Source organism: Triticum dicoccoides, chromosome 2A (genome assembly GCF_002162155.2).
Source record: "Triticum dicoccoides isolate Atlit2015 ecotype Zavitan chromosome 2A, WEW_v2.0, whole genome shotgun sequence".
Lineage (NCBI taxonomy): Eukaryota > Viridiplantae > Streptophyta > Magnoliopsida > Poales > Poaceae > Triticum > Triticum dicoccoides.
This window is the reverse complement of record NC_041382.1, coordinates 19,171,192-19,191,577: the sequence shown is the minus strand read 5'-3', so window position 1 is coordinate 19,191,577 and position 20,386 is coordinate 19,171,192. Positions and strand designations below refer to the sequence as shown.

The following is a 20,386-nucleotide window of genomic DNA, read 5'->3' as shown; positions in this document are numbered from 1 at the left end:
TAGTAAACTTTTTTCTTATGAAAATTCCACTATTAAGTGCTTATTCTTTCATGTTATCAAAAGTCATTATTTTATTTATTTTTTCTCTTCTTAAAGGTTAATACCAACGCCACTAATTGATTTTGTCTCAAAAGACTTCATTATTTTGATTTTTAGAAGTAGAGACGTGGATCAAATACCAATGCCACTAATTCATTCTTTCTTTATAAAACTTACATTTTGCAAAAAAAATATTATATGTGCATTTTTGCATATTACAAAAAAGTGCAGTTTCTGTGCAAACTGTGTGAGTTTTTTTTTAATGTGTTTTAGTTTATTAAAATGCAGCGTTTCCCCTCGAAAAAATCCTTTTAGAAAAACTTATTTTTTTGCAAAAGTTCCACTGTATTATTTGCAATATGCCGCCCTCATGTCGCGTGGGGGTAAGAAGGTCATGGAGGAGGTTGGGGATGGCGAGAAGCCACAGCCGCGGGGGAAGACCAACTCCAAGGAGGACAAGCGGGATGCGGCGTCGAACGCCTTGATCACAAGCGTGGAGGGCATGATGACCAAGAAGGACTCAAGGGAGAAGGAGCGCCGGCGATACAAGGAAGAACAAATAAACGCCTTCATGGAGATCCAAAGAAGGAGGCTTGAGATGGAGGCGGAGAAGCAAGCCAAGATGCTTGAGATGAAGGCAGAGAAGCAAGCCAAGATGCTAGAGATCGAGGCCGCCAACGCCAAGACCAAGGCAAAAGAAGTGGCTCTCGCGAGCATGATGACGGGGGTAGAGATCATGAAGGTGGATCTCAACACCGTGTCGCCAAGGAAGAGGCTGTGGTTCGAGAAGATGCAGGCCGACATGCTCAAGTTTGACGACGAGTGATCTATGGCGGCGAGCGTCATACTTTTTTGTATGCCGGCAAGTGTGCTGGCATGACCACGGCTGCGATGTCGTGGTCGAACTCCCACCCCTTTTTGTGTGCTGGCATGTGTGCCGGCCGCTGGCAAGTGCGCCAGCTGAACTGTGTGGTGTTTTTCTGAAGCTGGCATTGTATGCCGGTGCTGGCATGCTGTCGGCATGAACTTCGGGTGACGACATGGCCGCTGGCATGATCTATGGCCTCAGGCCTTTTTTAAAATTTACGTGCGGACGACATAAAATGGGTCGCGGCCGTTGGGCGTACTGCCGACCCAAATCTTAAAGAGGGCGGACACCGAGCGGGCGGCTAGCCCAAACGGACAAAAAGCGGACAAATGCGTCGTACATTTGGGTCACCGTGTTGGAGTTGCTTTTAGTGTTATACAGGATGACTTGTCGAGTAGGAGTACATCTGATTCTTCCTCGTGTTATTCAGGACAGTCACATCGACAATTCATACTCGCCATTCAGGAGTGGAATGATTCAGTCTGCACAACAAAGTACATACACAAGTGGAACAAACGGCTGTGCCACGTGGCACCTATTTGCCGGGTGCCAAAGGCTCTCGGCATACTTTGGATCAGGCGCTGCGTAAGATTAGCCGAGATGCGAACTCGGCTTGCAGAGCTTTTGCCGCGATCCCGTGTTTCTGTACTCGGCAAACATGGAAGAACTCGGTTTTTTCCAGCAGTGAGCTCAGCGACAATTGTTGATTCCTAGTTTTCTACCCCCTTTTTTCTATCTTCCCGACCATCGGAATCAAAAGGCCCCTAATTTCAATTGACTTATAAACTAGTAAAACAATGTAAATCACATGATGTACCCAAGCATCCAGGCTGCTGTTTCCTAGTACCTGCCAATCAGGAAAGAAAAAGAAAAGTCTCCTCGACGCCTACTAAGATCTGGAGAACCGCCGAACCAGTGGGCATATTGCATGGCAATGGAACTTCTGGCGACTCTCCTCGCGGGGCTTCTCCTCCTCCACCTCGCCGGATCCAGTCCTCCGCCGGCTCCGGTGGTCTGCGCCCGCGGAACGTCCGACTGCACGGTCACCAACGCGTACGGCTCCTTCCTGGACCGTGCCACCTGCCGCGCGGCGAACGTCGTCTACCCGCGCACCGAAGCGGAGCTGGTCGCGGCCGTGGCGGCCGCGGCGGCGGCGAAGCGCAAGCTTAAGGTGGCCACCAGGTACTCCCACAGCTTTCCCAAGCTCGCGTGTCCCGGCGGCCGCGACGGCACCATCATCAGCACCCTGCGGCTCAACGGCACGGTGAGGCTGGATGTGGCTGCGCGGCTCATCACGGTGGAGAGCGGCGTGGTCCTCCAGGACCTGCTCCGGGCCGCGGCCGCCGCGGGGCTCGCGCTGCCGCACTCGCCCTACTGGTCCGGCGTCACGGTCGGGGGGCTGCTCGCCACGGGCGCGCACGGGAGCTCGCTGTGGGGCAAGGGGGGCGCCGTCCACGAGCACGTCGTCGGGCTGAGGATCGTGACGCCGGCGCCGGCGAGCCGGGGGTTCGCGGTGGTGAGGGAGCTTGGCGACGGGCACCCGGACCTGGACGCCGCCAAGGTCTCCCTCGGCGTCCTCGGCGTCGTCTCCCAGGTCACTCTGGCATTGCAGCCGTTGTTCAAACGGTCGGTGACATTCGTGGAGCGCGACGACGCGGACCTGGAGGACCAGGTGGCGGAGTGGGGCCGCCTCCACGAGTTCGGCGACGTGGCGTGGCAGCCGGGACGCGGCAAGGTCGTGTATCGCCAGGACGACCGCGTGGACGTGTCGTCGCCGGGCGACGGCGTGAACGACCACCTCGTCCTCCGGCCGAGACCGGCGCTTGGGCGCGTCGAGGCCAGGCGTGCAGAGGAGCTGCTGGAGGAGAACGCCACCGACGTCGCCAGGTGCGCGGCGGCGGCGGCAGCGGCTCCTGCTAGTCAGCCGCAGCCGCACGGCTTCACCAACGACGGCGAGGTCTTCACGGGGTACCCCGTGGTGGGGTACCAGCACCGCATGCAGGCGACCGGCGCATGCATCGACTGCCCGGAAGACGGGCTTCTCACCTCCTGCAAGTGGGACCCTCGCCTCGGGGCAACCTTCATCTACAACTCGGCCATCAGCGTCCCTCTCCGCAACGCCGCGGCGTTCGTCGCCGACGTGAAGCGCCTCCGGGACCTCAACCCGCGCGCGTTCTGCAGCCTGGACGCCAGGGGCGGCCTGCTCGCGCGCTACATCAGGGCGTCGTCCGCCCACCTCGGCAAGCCGGAGGACGCGGTTGACTTCGACCTCGCCTACTACCGGAGCTACACCGCCGGCGCGCCCCGCGCGCACGCGGACGTCATAGACGAGCTCGAGCAGATGGCGCTGCGCAAGTACGGCGGCCTACCGCACTGGGGCAAGAACCGCAACTTCGCCTTCGACGGCGCCGTCGGCAGGTACCCGAAGGCCGGCGAGTTCCTGGAGGTGAAGGGCAGGTACGACCCCAATGGGCTCTTCTCCAGCGAGTGGAGCGACCAGGTCCTCGGCATCAACGGGACGAGCCCGAGAGTCGACAAGGAAGGCTGCGCCATGGAAGGGCTGTGCGTCTGCTCCGACGACTCGCACTGCGCGCCGGAGAGGGGCTACCTCTGCCGGCCGGGGAAGGTGTACACAGAGGCCAGGGTTTGCTCGTCCTCGTTCCCGCCAGCCGCCGGCGCGCTCCGGGATGAGCTCTGACCTCTGAGAATTTGTACGAGTTCAGGGCCGGCCGTTTCACTTTGAGTATCTGTATGGGCTGCTGGTGCACAAGTATTGGTCCTTCTATTTCATACTCCCTCCGTCTTAAAATAGTACTCCCTCTGTTTCTAAATATTTATCTTTCTAGATATTACAACAAATGACTATATACAGAGCAAAATAAGTGAATCTACACTATAAAATATATCCACATAACTCTGTATGTGATACTCCATTTGAAATGTCTAGAAAAACAAATATTTAGAAACAAAAGGAGTATAATTTTGTACTAAAGTTAGTATAAAGTTGAGACATTTATTTTGGGACGGAGAGTACTACTTTTTAGTATCACTTTGAACCTTATAGACCGTTTACATTTTCAACTCGAAAACTCATGCTTGTGATAACGAAATTGTAGGTTTGCATCACGGATGCTGTCGGCGGTGGGCATACATGCAATTTTAAGCGGTGGAACTCATGGTTGTGAACTTTATGGTTATGCTTGGTGTGAATTTGGAACTTTGTTGGATATGTATGCATGTGTGAACATGTGAACTTGTTTGTGAATTTGGTTATGCCTTTTGTTGTGAACTTGGTAGAAATGTATGCATGTGTGAACTTGTTGGATATGTATGCATGGTTCACTTGTGAACTTGGTGGAGATGTAAGCATCTTGTTGTTTGAATAGCATGGTTGTTCCAACAAGAAAAAAAACAATAGTGGCTACAAGACGAGTACAACACTCGGCTTGCACCCCAGGACCAAATGAGACTACCCAGATTTGGTATAAGCCGAGTACTATCTAGGAGCACTCGGCTTACAATGGACACATGGCAGCACATGAGAGCTTCATTGTACGAGAAGTTAGCCGACTGGGGCCACTCGGCTTACGCGTAGACCGTGTTGGCCCTCCACCACCTGGCTCATGTTTGTACTCTGCTTATAGTGAACACGTGGCTGCACGCCGTCTCCCGTGGGTGAAAAATTAAGCCGAGTGATGCCCTCAGCTAACAGCGACACTTGACTTACTTGTACACTGTGAATGCACTACTGTCCTTGGCTTAATATAACACTCGGCTTAAGAGTGATACATGGTGGTAGGCCGTTGGCCCGGGTCTGAAAATAAGCTGAGTAGCACCTCCGCTAGCCTTTGTAAGCGAGTAAAATGCATAGAACCACCACTTTAGCGTCATAGCTCTCGGAAAACCATCACTTTACAAAACATGAAACTTTGCACCGCGCCACAATTTTGACAGTCGCAGAAAACACCGAGCGCAAAAATGATACCGTTTTGACGTTGTTTCACTACGTATGCGTTTGATCATGCACATGTATGCATATGTTTATGTATTGCATTTATTTGTATACGTCGTGTCTGAAAACATATCTGTGTGTTATGTAAGTTTGCTTCATGTGCGGTTCAGAAGTATTCACTACTCCTAGCTTTTAAGATCCACGATCCACGTGTAATGTGTTTGAAGCTAATCTGTTTCAGGCTCACCTTTTATATAACTGCTTCGACTATTAATTTAACAGCAATGCTAGTTTGCGTTTACAAATTGACTTATTAGTGTGGTGGGGAGAGGTCTGCAAATTTTATCTGTAAAATTCATCCGTTCACCATTTTTATCGACTTTAGCTAAACGCAAGTCGCCTGATTTCTCATTTTGGGTCAGTCAACTTGCTGGCCGTTCTTTTTTTTCCCCAATAAACAGCACTGCTGTTTTGTGCGGGTTGGTGCTGCTGTCAGTGTTTGTGGCCTTGAGGAGCTCACGTACGTTTATGCTGGGAATGGAGGCGTGTAACATGTGTCCGTGTGTGCTTGTGAATGTTGGGCGTGTGTGCTTGCTCACACATGTCTATGCCCGTGTGCCCATGTGTGTGTTCACTTGAGCATGTGTTGTATTTATAGTTTTATACATGAGAGAGATATGAAAGACGATGCCATTAATATAAAATGTATTTTATTTTTTGTATTTGAGAGGTGAAATTATTTTCAATATTCGGTTTTTGTATTTTTATTTCTTAAAGAAATTTCCAGTCAATTTTTTTTCTTCTGTTTTGTTCATGCTCTTTTTGCGTGTTTGTTAAGTTTTTTCTTATGTGTTTAGATGTGTGTGCGTGCATGCGCACTCATGCAAATTCATCTTCGACGTGTCGAGAGATGATTAATCTCCCACATTGTTATTTTTTTGTCTATTTTGCTGTTAGACGGTGCCTGGATTTTTCACATTAACGATATGTAAGTTGCCTACTTTTTAAATTTGGGCCAATCGAATCTTTCTTCGTCCATTCTTTGTGTCAAGATTCATGCTCTCTTTTTGTGTAGTTTCTTCTTTTGTCATCTTATACTGTGTGTAAATTCTGTCACTGTTTTTCTCTTAAAAGATAATACCAATGTCACTAATTAAATCTTCTTTAGGAATCTTTATTATTTTGATTGTGTTTTATTTATATTTAATTTTGTTTCTTCTTAAAGGGTAATACCAAGTAACTAATTCATTCTTTATTAGAAAACTTTATTGTTTTGATTATGTTTCTTAATTTTATTTTCTATCTTCTTAAATGGTAATACGAATGCACTTAATTCATTCTTCCTTAGGGAACTTCATTATTTTGATTTTTAGCTTTATTTTGTTTTATTCTTCTTAAAGGGTAATACCAATGCACTTAATTCATTCGTCCTTAGGAAACTTCATTATTTTGACTCTTTAGCTTTATTCTGTTTTATTCTTCTTAAAGGGTAATACCAAGCCACTAATTCATTCTTTCTTAGAAAAGTTCATTGTTTGATTATGTTTTCATTCTCATTTTATTTTTCTTTCATCTTAAAGGGTAATACCAATGCACTCAATTCATTCTTCCTTGTGAAACTTCCTTATTTTGATTTTTTTAGCTTTATTTCATTTTATTTATTCTTAAAGGGTAATACAGAAGCTAGTAATTCATTCTTCCCTAGAAAACTTCACTATGATTTTGTTTTAGTTTAGTTTCATTTATTTTCTTCTTTAAGGGTAATACAAATGGCACTAATTCATTCATTCTTGGAAACTTACTTTTTTGCGAATTTTCACTACTATATACTTATTCTTGCATATTAAAAAACACAATTTTTGTGTAAATTTTGTGCAAATATTGTCATTGCTTGTTTTAGATTTTTTTTCCTTTCTCTCTTCTTAAAGTGTAATAACAATGCACTAATCCATTCTGTTGGGAAACGTAGTAATTTCAAAAAAAATCCTACGCACACGCAAGATCATGGTGATGCATAGCAACGAGAGAGGAGAGTGTTGTCTACGTACCCTCGTAGACCGAAGCGGAAGCGTTGACGCAACATAGAGGAAGTAGTCGTACGTCTTCCTGATCCGACCGATCCAAGCACCGTTACTCCGGCACCTCCGAGTTCTTGGCACACGTTCAACTCAATGACGATCTCCGGGCTCCGATCCAGCAAAGCGTCGGGGAGGAGTTCCGTCAGCACGACGGCGTGGTGACGATCTTGATGTTCTACCGTCGCAGGGCTTCGCCTAAGCACCGCTACAATATGACCGAGGTGGAATATGGTGGAGGGGGGCACCGCACACGGCTAAGGAACGATCACGAAGATCAACTTGTGTGTCTAGAGGTGCCCCCCTGCCCCCGTATATAAAGGAGCAAGGGGGGTGCGGCCGGCCAGGAGGAGGGCGCGCCAGGAGGAGTCCTACTCCCACCGGGAGTAGGATTCCCCCCCCCCCCCTTTCCTAGTTGGAATAGGATTCGGGAGGGGGAAAGAGGAGAGAGAGAAGGAAGGGGGGCGCCGCCCCCCTCTCCTTGTCCTATTCGGACTAGGGGGGAGGGGCGCGCGGCCCAGCCCTGGCCACCTCTCCTCTCTTCCACTAAAACCCACTAAGGCCCATTTACCTCTCGGGGGGTTCCGGTAACCTCCCGGTACTCCGGTAAAATCCCGATTTCACCCGGAACACTTCCGATATCCAAATATAGGCTTCCAATATATCAATCTTTATGTCTCGACCATTTCGAGACTCCTCGTCACGTCTGAGATCATATCCGGGACTCCAAACAAACTTCAGTACATCAAAATATATAAACTCATAATGAAACTGTCATCGTAACGTTAAGCGTGCGGACCCTACGGTTCGAGAACAATGTAGACATGACCGAGACACGTCTCCGGTCAATAACCAATAGCGGAACCTAGATGCTCATATTGGCTCCTACATATTCTACGAAGATCTTTATCGGTCAGACCGCATAACAACATACGTTGTTCCCTTTGTCATCGGTATGTTACTTGCCCGATATTCGATCGTCGGTATTTCAATACCTAGTTCAATCTCGTTACCGGCAAGTCTCTTTACTCGTTCCGTAATACATCATCTCGCAGCTAACTCATTAGTTGCAATGCTTGCAAGGCTTATGTGATGTGCATTACCGAGAGGGCCCAGAGATACCTCTCCGACAATCGGAGTGACAAATCCTAATCTCAAAATATGCCAACCCAACATGTACCTTTGGAGACACCTGTAGAGCTCCTTTATAATCACCCAGTTACGTTGTGACGTTTGGTAGCACACAAAGTGTTCCTCCGGCAAACGGGAGTTGCATAATCTCATAGTCATAGGAACATGTATAAGTCATGAAGAAAGCAATAGCAACATACTAAACGATCAAGTGCTAAGCTAACGGAATGGGTCAAGTCAATCAGATCATTCACCTAATGATGTGATCCCGTTAATCAAATAACAACTCTTTGTCCATGGTTAGGAAACATAACCATCTTTGATTAACGAGCTAGTCAAGTAGAGGCATACTAGTGACACTCTGTTTGTCTATGTATTCACACATGTATTATGTTTCCGGTTAATACAATTCTAGCATGAATAATAAACATTTATCATGAAATAAGGAAATAAATAATAACTTTATTATTGCCTCTAGGGCATATTTCCTTCAGTATCCCACTTGCACTAGAGTCAATAATCTAGATTACACAGTAATGATTCTAACACCCATGGAGTCTTGATGCTGATCATGTTTTGCTCGTGGAAGAGGCTTAGTCAATGGGTCCGCTACATTCAGATCTGTATGTATCTTGCAAATCTCTATGTCTCCCACCTGGACTAGATCCCGGATGGAATTGAAGCGTCTCTTGATGTGCTTGGTTCTTTTGTGAAATCTGGATTCCTTTGCCAAAGCAATTGCACCAGTATTGTCACAAAAGATTTTTATTGGACCCGATGCACTAGGTATGACACCTAGATCGGATATGAACTCCTTCATCCAGACTCCTTTGTTTGCTGCTTCCGAAGCAGCTATGTACTCCGCTTCACATGTAGATCCCACCACAACGCTTTGTTTAGAACTGCACCAACTGACAGCTCCACCGTTTAAAGTAAACACGTATCCGGTTTGTGATTTAGAATCGTCCGGATCAGTGTCAAAGCTTGCATCAACGTAACCATTTACGATGAGCTCTTTGTCACCTCCATATACGAGAAACATATCCTTAGTCCTTTTCAGGTATTTCAGGATGTTCTTGACCGATGTCCAGTGATCCACTCCTGGATTACTTTGGTACCTTCCTGCTAGACTTATAGCAAGAGACACATCAGGTCTGGTACACAGCATTGCATACATGATAGAGCCTATGGCTGAAGCATATGGAACATCTTTCATTCTCTCTCTATCTTCTGCAGTGGTCGGACATTGAGTCTTACTCAACTTCACACCTTGTAACACAGGTAAGAATCCTTTCTTAGCCTGATCCATTTTGAACTTTTTCAAAACTTAAGGTATGTGCTTTGTGAAAGTCCAATTAAGCGTCTTGATCTATCTCTATAGATCTTAATGCCCAATATGTAAGCAGCTTCACCGAGGTCTTTCATTAAAAAACTCTTATTCACATATCCCTTTATGCTATCCAGAAATTCTATATCATTTCCGATTAGCAATATGTCATCCACTTATAATATCAGAAATGCTACAAAGCTCCCACTCACTTTCTTGTAAATACAGGCTTCTCCAAAATTCTGTACAAACCCAAATGCTTTGATCACACTATCAAAGCGTTTATTCCAACTCCGAGAGGCTTGCACTAGTCCATAAATGGATCGCTGGAGCTTGCACACTTTGTTAGCTCCCTTTGGATCGACAAAACCTTCTGGTTGCATCATATACAACTCTTCTTCCAGAAATCCATTCAGGAATGCAGTTTTGACATCCATCTACCAAATTTCATAATCATAAAATGCGGCAATTGCTAACATGATTCGGACAGACTTAAGCATCGCTACGGGTGAGAAGGTCTCATCGTAGTCAATTCCTGGAACTTGTCGAAAACCTTTTGCAACAAGTCGAGCTTTGTAGACAGTAATATTACCGTCAGCGTCTGTCTTCTTCTTGAAGATCCATTTATTCTCAATTGCTTGCCGATCATCGGGCAAGTCAACCAAAGTCCATACTTTGTTCTCATACATGGATCCCATCTCAGATTTCATGGCCTCAAGCCATTTTGCAGAATCTGGGCTCACCATCGCTTCTTCATAGTTCGTAGGTTCATCATGATCTAGTAGCATGACTTCCAGAACAGGATTGCCATACCACTCTGGTGCGGATCTTACTCTGGTTGATCTACGAGGCTCAGTAGTAACTTGATTTGAAGTTTCATGATCATCATCATCAACTTCCTCACTAATTGGTGTAGGTGTCACAGAAACCGGTTTCTGTGATGAACTACTTTCCAATAAGGGAGCAGGTACAGTTACCTCATCAAGTTCTACTTTCCTCCCACTCACTTCTTTCGAGAGAAACTCCTTCTCTAGAAAGATTCCGAATTTAGCAACAAAAGTCTTGCCTTCGGATCTGTGATAGAAGGTGTATCCAACAGTCTCCTTTGGATATCCTATGAAGACACATTTCTCCGATTTGGGTTCGAGCTTATCAGGTTAAAGTTTTTCACATAAGCATCGCCGCCCCAAACTTTAAGAAATGACAACTTTGGTTTCTTGCCAAACCATAGTTCATAAGGCGTCGTCTCAATGGATTTCGATGGTGTCCTATTTAACGTGAATGTGGTCGTCTCCAAAGCATAACCCCAAAACGATAGCGGTAAATCTGTAAGAGACATCATAGATCGCACCATATCAAGTAAAGTACGATTACGACGTTCGGACACACTATTACGTTGTGGTGTTCCGGGTGGCGTGAGTTGCGAAACTATTCCGCATTGTTTCAAATGTACACCAAACTCGTAACTCAAATATTCTCCTCCACGATCAGATTGCAGAAACTTTATTTTCTTGTTACGATGATTTTCAACTTCACTCTGAAATACTTTGAACTTTTCAAATGTTTCAGACTTATGTTTCATCAAGTAGATATACCCATATCTACTCAAGTCATCTGTGAAGGTGAGAAAATAATGATATCCGCCACGAGCCTCAACATTCATTGGACCACATATATCTGTATGTATGATTTCCAACAAATCTGTTGCTCTCTCCATAGTACCGGAGAACGGCGTTTTAGTCATCTTGCCCATGAGGCATGGTTCGCAAGTACCAAGTGATTCATAATCAAGTGGTTCCAAAAGTCCATCAGTATGGAGTTTCTTCATGCGCTTTACACCGATATGACCTAAACGGCAGTGCCACAAATAAGTTGCACTATCATTATCAACTCTGCATCTTTTGGCTTCAACATTATGAATATGTGTGTCACTACTATCGAGATTCAATAAGAACAGACCACTCTTCAAGCGTGCATGACCATAAAAGATATTACTCATATAAATAGAACAACCATTATTCTCTGATTTAAATGAATAACTGTCTCGCATCAAACAAGATCCAGATATAATGTTCATGCTCAACGCTGGCACCAAATAACAATTATTTAGGTCTAATACTAATCCCAAAGGTAGATGTAGAGGTAGCGTGCCGACCGCGATCACATCGACTTTGGAACCATTTCCCACGCGCATCGTCACCTCGTCCTTAGCCAATCTTCGCTTAATCCGTAGTCCCTGTTTCGAGTTGCAAATATTAGCAATAAAACCAGTATCAAATACCCAGGTGCTACTGCGAGCATTAGTAAGGTACACATCAATAATATGTATATCACATATACCTTTGTTCACCTTGCCGTCCTTCTTATCCGCCAAATACTTGGGGCAGTTCCGCTTCCAGTGACCAGTCTGCTTGCAGTAGAAGCACTCAGTTTCAGGCTTAGGTCCAGATTTGGGTTTCTTCTCCTGAGCAGCAACTTGCTTGCTGTTCTTCTTGAAGTTCCCTTTCTTCTTCCCTTTGGCCCTTTTCTTGAAACCAGTGGTCTTGTTGACCATCAACACTTGATGCTCCTTTTTGATTTCTACCTCCGCAGCTTTTAGCATTGCGAAGAGGTCGGGAATTGTCTTATCCATCCCTTGCATGTTATAGTTCATCACGAAGCTCTTGTAGCTAGGTGGAAGTGATTGGAGAATTCTGTCAATGACGCAATCATCCGAAAGATTAACTCCCAATTGAATCAAGTGATTATTATACCCAGACATTTTGAGTATATGCTCACTGACAGAACTGTTCTCCTCCATCTTGCAGCTATAGAACTTATTGGAGACTTCATATCTCTCAATTCGGGCATTTGCTTGAAATATTAACTCCAACTCCTGGAACATCTCATATGCTCCATGACGTTCAAAACATCGTTGAAGACCCGATTCTAAGCCGTAAAGCATGGCACATTGAACTATCGTGTAGTCATCAGCTTTGCTCTGCCAGACGTTCTTAACATCGTCAGTTGCATCAGCAGCAGGCCTGGCACCCAGCGGTGCTTCCAGGACGTAATTCTTCTATGCAGCAATGAGGATAATCCTCAAGTTACGGACCCAGTCCGTGTAATTGCTACCATCATCTTTCAATTTTGCTTTCTCAAGGAACACATTAAAATTCAACGGAACAACAGCACGGGCCATCTATCTACAATCAAACATAAACAAGCAAGATACTATCTGGGACTAAGTTCATGATAAATTTAAGTTCAATTAATCATATTACTAAAGAACTCCCACTTAGATAGACATCCCTCTAATCCTCTAAGTGATCACGTGATCCATATCAACTAAACCATGTCCGGTCATCACGTGAGATGGAGTAGTTTCAATAGTGAACATCATTATGTTGATCATATCTACTATATGATTCACGCTCGACCTTTCGGTCTCCGTGTTCCGAGGCCATATCTGTTATATGCTAGGCTCGTCAAATTAAACCTGAGTATTTCGCGTGTGCAGCTGTTTTGCACCCGTTGTATTTGAACGTAGAGCCTATCACACCCGATCATCACATGGTGTCTCAGCACGAAGAACTTTCGCAACGGTGCATACTCAGGAAGAACACTTTTACTATGATAATTTAGTGAGGGATCATCTTATAGTGCTACCGTCAATCAAAGCAAGATAAGATGCATAAAAGATAAACATCACATGCAATCAATATAAGTGATATGATATGGCTATCATCATCTTGTGCTTGTGATCTCCATCTTCGAAGCACCGTCATGATCACCATCGTCACCAGCGCGACACCTTGATCACCATCGTAGCATCGTTGTCGTCTCGCCAATCTTATGCTTCTACGACTATCGCTACCGCTTAGTGATAAAGTAAAGCATTACAGGGCGATTGCATTGCATACAATAAAGCGACAACCATATGGCTCCTGCCAGTTGCCGATAACTCGGTTACAAAACATGATCATCTCATACAATAAAATTTAGCATCATGTCTTGACCATATCACATCACAACATGTCCTGCAAAAACAAGTTAGACGTCCTCTACTTTGTTGTTGTAAATTTTACGTGGCTGCTACGGGCTTAGCAAGAACCAATCTTACCTACGCATCAAAACCACAACGATAGTTTGTCAAGTTGGTGATGTTTTAACCTTCGCAAGGACCGGGCGTAGCCACACTCGGTTCAACTAAAGTTGGAGAAACTGACACCCGCCAGCCACCTGTGTGCAAAGCACGGCGGTAGAACCAATCTCGCGTAAGCGTACGCGTAATGTCGGTCCGGCCGCTTCATCCAACAATACCGCCGAACCAAAGTATGACATGCTGGTAAGCAGTATGACTTATATCGCCCACAACTCACTTGTGTTCTACTCGTGCATATAACATCAACACATAAAACCTAGGCTCTGATACCACTGTTGGGGAACGTAGTAATTTCAAAAAAATTCCTACGCACACGCAAGATCATGGTGATGCATAGCAACGAGAGAGGAGAGTGTTGTCTACGTACCCTCGTAGATCAAAGCGGAAGCGTTGACGCAACATAGAGGAAGTAGTCGTACGTCTTCCCGATCCGACCGATCCAAGCACCGTTACTCCGGCACCTCTGAGTTCTTAGCACACGTTCAGCTCAATGACGATCTCCGGGCTCTGATCCAGGAAAGCGTCGGGGAGGAGTTCCGTCAGCACGACGGCGTGGTGAAGATCTTGATGTTCTACCGTCGCAGGGTTTCTCCTAAGCACCGCTACAATATGACCGAGGTGGAATATGGTGGAGGGGGGCACCACACACGGCTAAGGAACGATCACGAAGATCAACTTGTGTGTCTAGAGGTGCCCCCCTGCCCCCGTATATAAAGGAGCAAGGGGGGTGCAGCCGGCCAGGAGGAGGGCGCACCAGGAGGAGTCCTACTCCCACCGGGAGTAGGATTCCCCCCCCCCTTTCCTAGTTGGAATAGGATTCGGGAGGGGGAAAAAGGAGAGAGAGAAGGAAGGGGGGCGTCGCCCCCCTCTCCTTGTCCTATTCGGACTAGGGGGGAGGGGCGCGCGGCCCAGCCCTGGCCACCTCTCCTCTCTTCCACTAAAGCCCACTAAGGCCCATTTACCTCCCGGGGGGTTCCGGTAACCTCCTGGTACTCCGGTAAAATCCCGATTTCACCCGGAACACTTCTGATATCCAAATATAGGCTTCCAATATATCAATCTTTATGTCTCGACCATTTCGAGACTCCTCGTCATGTCCTTGATCATATCCGGGACTCCGAACAAACTTCGGTACATCAAAATATATAAACTCATAATGAAACTGTCATCGTAACGTTAAGCGTGCGGACCCTACGGTTTGAGAACAATGTAGACATGACCGAGACACATCTCTGGTCAATAACCAATAGCGGAACCTGGATGCTCATATTGGCACCTACATATTCTACGAAGATCTTTATCGGTCAGACCGCATAACAACATACGTTGTTCCCTTTGTCATCGGTATATGTTACTTGCCCGAGATTCGATCGTCGTTATTTCAATACCTAGTTCAATCTCGTTACCGGCAAGTCTCTTTACTCGTTCCGTAATATATCATCTCGCAGCTAACTCATTAGTTACAATGCTTGCAAGGCTTATGTGATGTGCATTACCGAGAGGGCCCAGAGATACCTCTCCGACAATCGGAGTGACAAATCCTAATCTCAAAATACGCCAACTCAACATGTACCTTTGGAGACACCTGTAGAGCTCCTTTATAATCACCCAGTTACGTTTTGACGTTTGGTAGCACACAAAGTGTTCCTCCGGCAAACGGGAGTTGCATAATCTCATAGTCATAGGAACATGTATAAGTCATGAAGAAAACAATAGCAACATACTAAACGATCAAGTGCTAAGCTAACGGAATGGGTCAAGTCAATCATATCATTCACCTAATGATGTGATCCCGTTAATCAAATATCAACTCCTTGTCCATGGTTAGGAAACATAACCATCTTTGATTAATGAGCTAGTCAAGTAGAGGCATACTAGTGACACTCTGTTTGTCTATGTATTCACACATGTATTATGTTTCCGGTTAATACAATTCTAGCATGAATAATAAAGATTTATCATGAAACAAGGAAATAAATAATAACTTTATTATTGCCTCTAGGGCATATTTCCTTCACATTCTTCTTTAGAAAACTTTATTTTTTATTTTTAAAATTCTTATTTCATTTTCTTTCCTCTACCGGGGCAATAGCAATGTCAATAATTCAATCTTCTTAGGAAACTACATTTTTTGCGAACATTCAATTGTTATATACTTATAATTGCATATTATGGAAATGTGCAATTTATGTGTAAATAACGTACAAATCTTTTCATTATTTGTTCTATTCTTTTTTCTTCTTCTTAAAGAGTAATACCAATACCACTAATTCATTCTTCATTAGAGAGCTTCATTATCTTGAATTTTGTTTTTGTTTTTATTGTATTTTTCTTTCTTCTTTAAGGGTAATATGAATATCACTAATTCATTCCTTCTTAGTAAACTTACGTTTTGCAAAAAAAATCACTATTATATGCTTATTCTCACATATTATATATAAGTGCCATTTGAGTGAAAATTGTGTACAAATTTTGTATTTTTCATTTTATTTTTATTCTATTTTTTGTTCTTAAAGGTAATACTAATGCCACTAATTCATATTTCGTGAGAAAACTTCATTAGTTTATGTAATTTTTATTTTTATTTTTATTTCAGTTTACCTAAGGGTAATACCAATGTCACTAATTCATTTCTTCTTAGTAAAAATTTTCACTATTATATGCTTATTTTTGCATATTATAAAAATTTCAATTTTCTGCAAATTGTGTGCAAATTATATCATTATTTTATTTTATTTTCATTTCCTTTCTTCTTAATTGGTATTAATGCTGCTAATTCATTCTTTCTTAGAAAAGTTCATTATTTTGGTGTTGCCTTTTTTTCATTCTTCATTCTTTTAAAAGGGTAACCCAATGCCACCAATTCGGCCTTCGATACTAAACTCTTTTCTTACGAAAATTCCACTATTACATGCTTATTATTTCATATTATTAAAAAGTGAAATTGTTGTGCAAATTTTGTCATGATTTTCTATATTTTTCTTCTTCTTAAAGGTTAATAACAATGCCAGTAATTTATTTTGTCTTATAAAACTTCAATATTTTGATTTTTAGAAGTAGAGACGTGGATCAAATACCAATGCCACCAATTCATTCTTTCTTTATAAAACTTACATTTTGCAAAAAAGTATTATATGTGCATTTTTCGTATTACAAAAAAGTGCAATTTCTCTGTAAAATGTTTGGGTATTTTTTTTATTATGTGTTTTAGTTTTCATTTATTTTTCCTTTTTATTTAAGGGTAATACTAATGCTACTAATATATTCCTTTTAAAAAACTTATTTTTTTTGCAAAAGTTCCACTATATTATTTGTTTATTCTTGTATATTATATGTTCCATTAACGTAAATCTAAATTTTTGACTGAACCTGAAGATTATCAGTATTACTCTTAATTTCTGAAACAATAGTCTATGCAAATTTACTACATGAGGTTCTATGTTTACGTGCGGTTGAGCTTCTGTGTTCATAATAAATATTCACAGTAAAATTTGAATGTGTATAGCTAGAGTGGTCAGGGTACAAAAGCTAAGTACGCTACAACGCAGCCATTTAGAGCTACCTCATTGAAATTTGTATTGTGCGTAGCACTAGGCAAAGTAGCTAAACTGAAGATGCGTATTGTCCGCATGTCGAGCTGGTAATCCTGCCATTAGAGCAGTGGACATTGCGGAAGGATTCGAGTCAGCGGCGGCTTTGGAGTCCTCACAGAAAAAGTGGCTGGCTCAAAGTATAATATTCTGTCAATTTCCATCTAGCCGGTCCCATTTTTATCTATGTGGTCTTCGTCCGTTTCCTGTGTGGTCTTTGGCAGTTTTCCTTATTAACCGCGTTTGCTTTGTTTTTGGTCGGTTTCCCTCGTTAACTAAATCAACTCTTTTTCTTTTATAATGTAATGCGGGAGCTCCCTGCCCTCTAACGAGGTTTTGTCAAAAGAAAAATCACCATTTTAATTAAATTATTATTTGTCCCTTGGCTGCTTCCGTAAAAAAATGTGCCTCTAAAATATCCAAGTGAAATCCATAGATGTACGTTGAAAGATGGAGTACCTACATGTAACATTTAGTTACAATAAATGAACGATTATTATCAATCAATGTAAAAATAAAAGTAAGAGTAGTAAATTCTACATAGTACCTTCACAGTAACAGGATGACTTGGAGTTTGTATCCTAACCTCTTACAACTAAAACCGAATACTTTATAAAATACACCCACTCTTTCTCACAAGGAGACGAGGGAAGGATCTCTGGGTAGGTTGATGCTATATGTATGTACAAGTTGATACCATATACACTCCTCTCTTCTATTGCTGCAAGATGCTGGTAGTCTTCGTTAAGTTGGACTTCTCCCCTTTATTTTGGCATTTCTGCAGTTTAGTCCACAGAGATTACCCCATTCCTTCCATACCGAGGCATATCTAGCATAGTTCTGATGTAAGTCTTGCGAGTACTTTGGATGAGTACTCACTGTTGCTTTAATATTTTTTACATCCAACCTGGTTGCTCCAACAGCTGGTAGCACCGCGAATGCAGGTTATCCTGATGGTGCTTACTACATGAAGACCGACGTCGACGAGTAGTTCGGAGGTCCCAAACACGAGGCATGCGCCTTTTCGATCTAGTGACGTTGTTTTGCTCAGCCTTCTTTAAGGCAAAACTTGTTTAACTCATCTATACCAGACATAACTTGCTATTTGTACTGATGTATTATGGGTCCTCATAACCCTAGTTTGTAATATAAAGATTTATGTATTCATCTGTGTTGTAGATTTGTGTCGTGTGAGTCACCGTTCGTGATCGTGCATCATACGTGTATGATTAGTGCACGATTATGAGCGGGGGTATCACAACTCGAGTATGGAGCATGAGCTCCAGAGCCATCCTCGGTGAGCAACATAGCCATCCTCTTGTTTGTTGAAGGCAGATAGCATAGCCGTCCTCGATGACGTTCTTTAGCAACGGTAGCTACTACATTCAGGGGCGATTTTACCGTCAGGTCATCTTGGGCACATGCCCGGGTTCGACGGCGCTGCTTATCATAACTCAGGCGATGTGTTCAAGCTGTCAGATTCGAGAAAAAATGGCTAAATATGCTGTAAAATCATAAGAGTACGCTGCAAAAGAACGAACTGACCTTACAGGGCCTGTTTTGGACATTTGCTTGCTTTTTGGGCCTTGCTCGGTGCAACTAGGGGGCAATAGGGCCAGCCATTTACTTATTGTTTCCTAACATGGGCCATAGCCCCATAGTGGTCGTCAAATTTTTTCCATGAGGAAAATTGGTCCATCTCGTGCGACTTGACAGAAGCTGAATCAATCGACTCGTTGGCTTGCTCCCGCGCCCTATTCAACCGTTTTTTTTTTGCGGGGTTACTATTCAACTATTTAACAGTTTCAAGTCATAAGGTTTTGGAAAGGACAGTTGTCTAGGTCTAGTTAGCACATTATTTATATGGTTATTCTCTTCAATGTGTTTAGTTTCAATGAAATTTATATAATTACTAATGTATCTTGTACTCCCTCTGTAAAGAAATATAAGAGACACTTTTATATTTCTTTGGGGAGAGAGTATCACATAGATTCTCTTTTGTGTACATGCATGAACATTGGAGATTACAATTTTGTCATTACATCGAAATGTTTGATTGTGTGTCTATTGTTCAATGAGTTATTTACTAGTGTATATACTATATATGACGCTGTGGTTTTCGTAAAGGAAAATGAACTTTCACTTATGGCGTGCCCAGGTTTTGGCAAATCGCTAGCTCCGGCACTAGTGAGAATGTTTGACCTGTTTGCTGCTTTTTAATCAGTTTTTCGATCTTTTCATTTCGTTGAAGAATGTGAAACTAATCTTCGGATTTTCAAATAATTTTCATGTTATATGTAGCTTTGTCGCCGTTGTTAGCCAATTGTTGTGTCTGACGGACTTCGTCGCCCGTATCGCGGACATTAGGATAAAGATCAAGTACGAGTGCCAGCCGTCGGCGCACGTGTTGCCAGCCGCGTGCACCGCGAGCACAGACGTTTACAACGCGCTATACCTCTCCTACTTTGTAAGCTTTTTCTGCTGCACCATGCAGGCGTACTGCGTCACACTCGTCATGTGCATCATCGGTTTCTCGTCCCTCACATTATACTAAAATTTTATACTTACTATACCACTGTGTTAAGGAGTATAAATTTTCATTGCTTATTTGGCATACTTAACAACAAAACAAAGTTAAAGATTAGTTTTATATTTATCTATTATATATTTGTAATGCATATCATTGAAAAATACTCATGCGGTGTGCTGGATTCTGTTTCTACATTGTAACTAAAAGAATTGATATTTGTGTGTAGTTTATACATATCTATGTTAGACATCTCTAAAACACATAATGTTATAATAGTGATTGTACTATATGATTATGATGAATACATACTTGTAGAAAATTCTAGAGTGCAAATTTAATCATATATGAGGGATTACTTCAGATATACTCGTACAAATTTTAACCACATATTTATTAAACCATACATGAGGGATTAAACAATGTACAAATTTAACCATATATTTATTAAACCATGTACTCATCTAGCTCTGGTCATGCCCATATTACTCTGTTCTGCAATTAGATTTGTTCTGCCATTAGCCCTCTACTCGTTCTGCTTTGAGTGCAACTCTGTCTGCAATTAGCTATGTTTTGCCATTAGGTACCATCTACCCAATCTGCTTTGTAGTGAATAATCTCAGTCAATGCAATGCAATTAGCTATTTTCTGTCATTAGATACCATCTGCTCAGTCTGCTTTATAGTGAGTAATCTCAGTCATTGCGGTTCTTCTGCAATTAGTTATTTTTTGT

The 20,386-nt window shown here is 43.1% G+C and overlaps 1 protein-coding gene across 1 annotated transcript; it reads left to right on the top strand.

Annotated features, from left to right (window-relative positions):
* The first annotated feature begins 1,841 nt into the window (after window positions 1–1,841).
* LOC119357442 (L-gulonolactone oxidase 2-like) lies at window positions 1,842–3,605 on the top strand. The gene has a single exon (XM_037624394.1). The coding sequence runs from the start codon at window positions 1,842–1,844 to the stop codon at window positions 3,603–3,605; it is 1,764 nt and encodes a 587-aa protein (XP_037480291.1).
* The last annotated feature ends 16,781 nt before the right edge of the window (window positions 3,606–20,386 follow it).

Excerpts from the sequence above, each read along its gene's own strand:
- LOC119357442 (XM_037624394.1), top strand. The coding sequence starts at position 1,842 with ATGGAACTTCTGGCGACTCTCCTCGCGGGGCTTCTCCTCCTCCACCTC.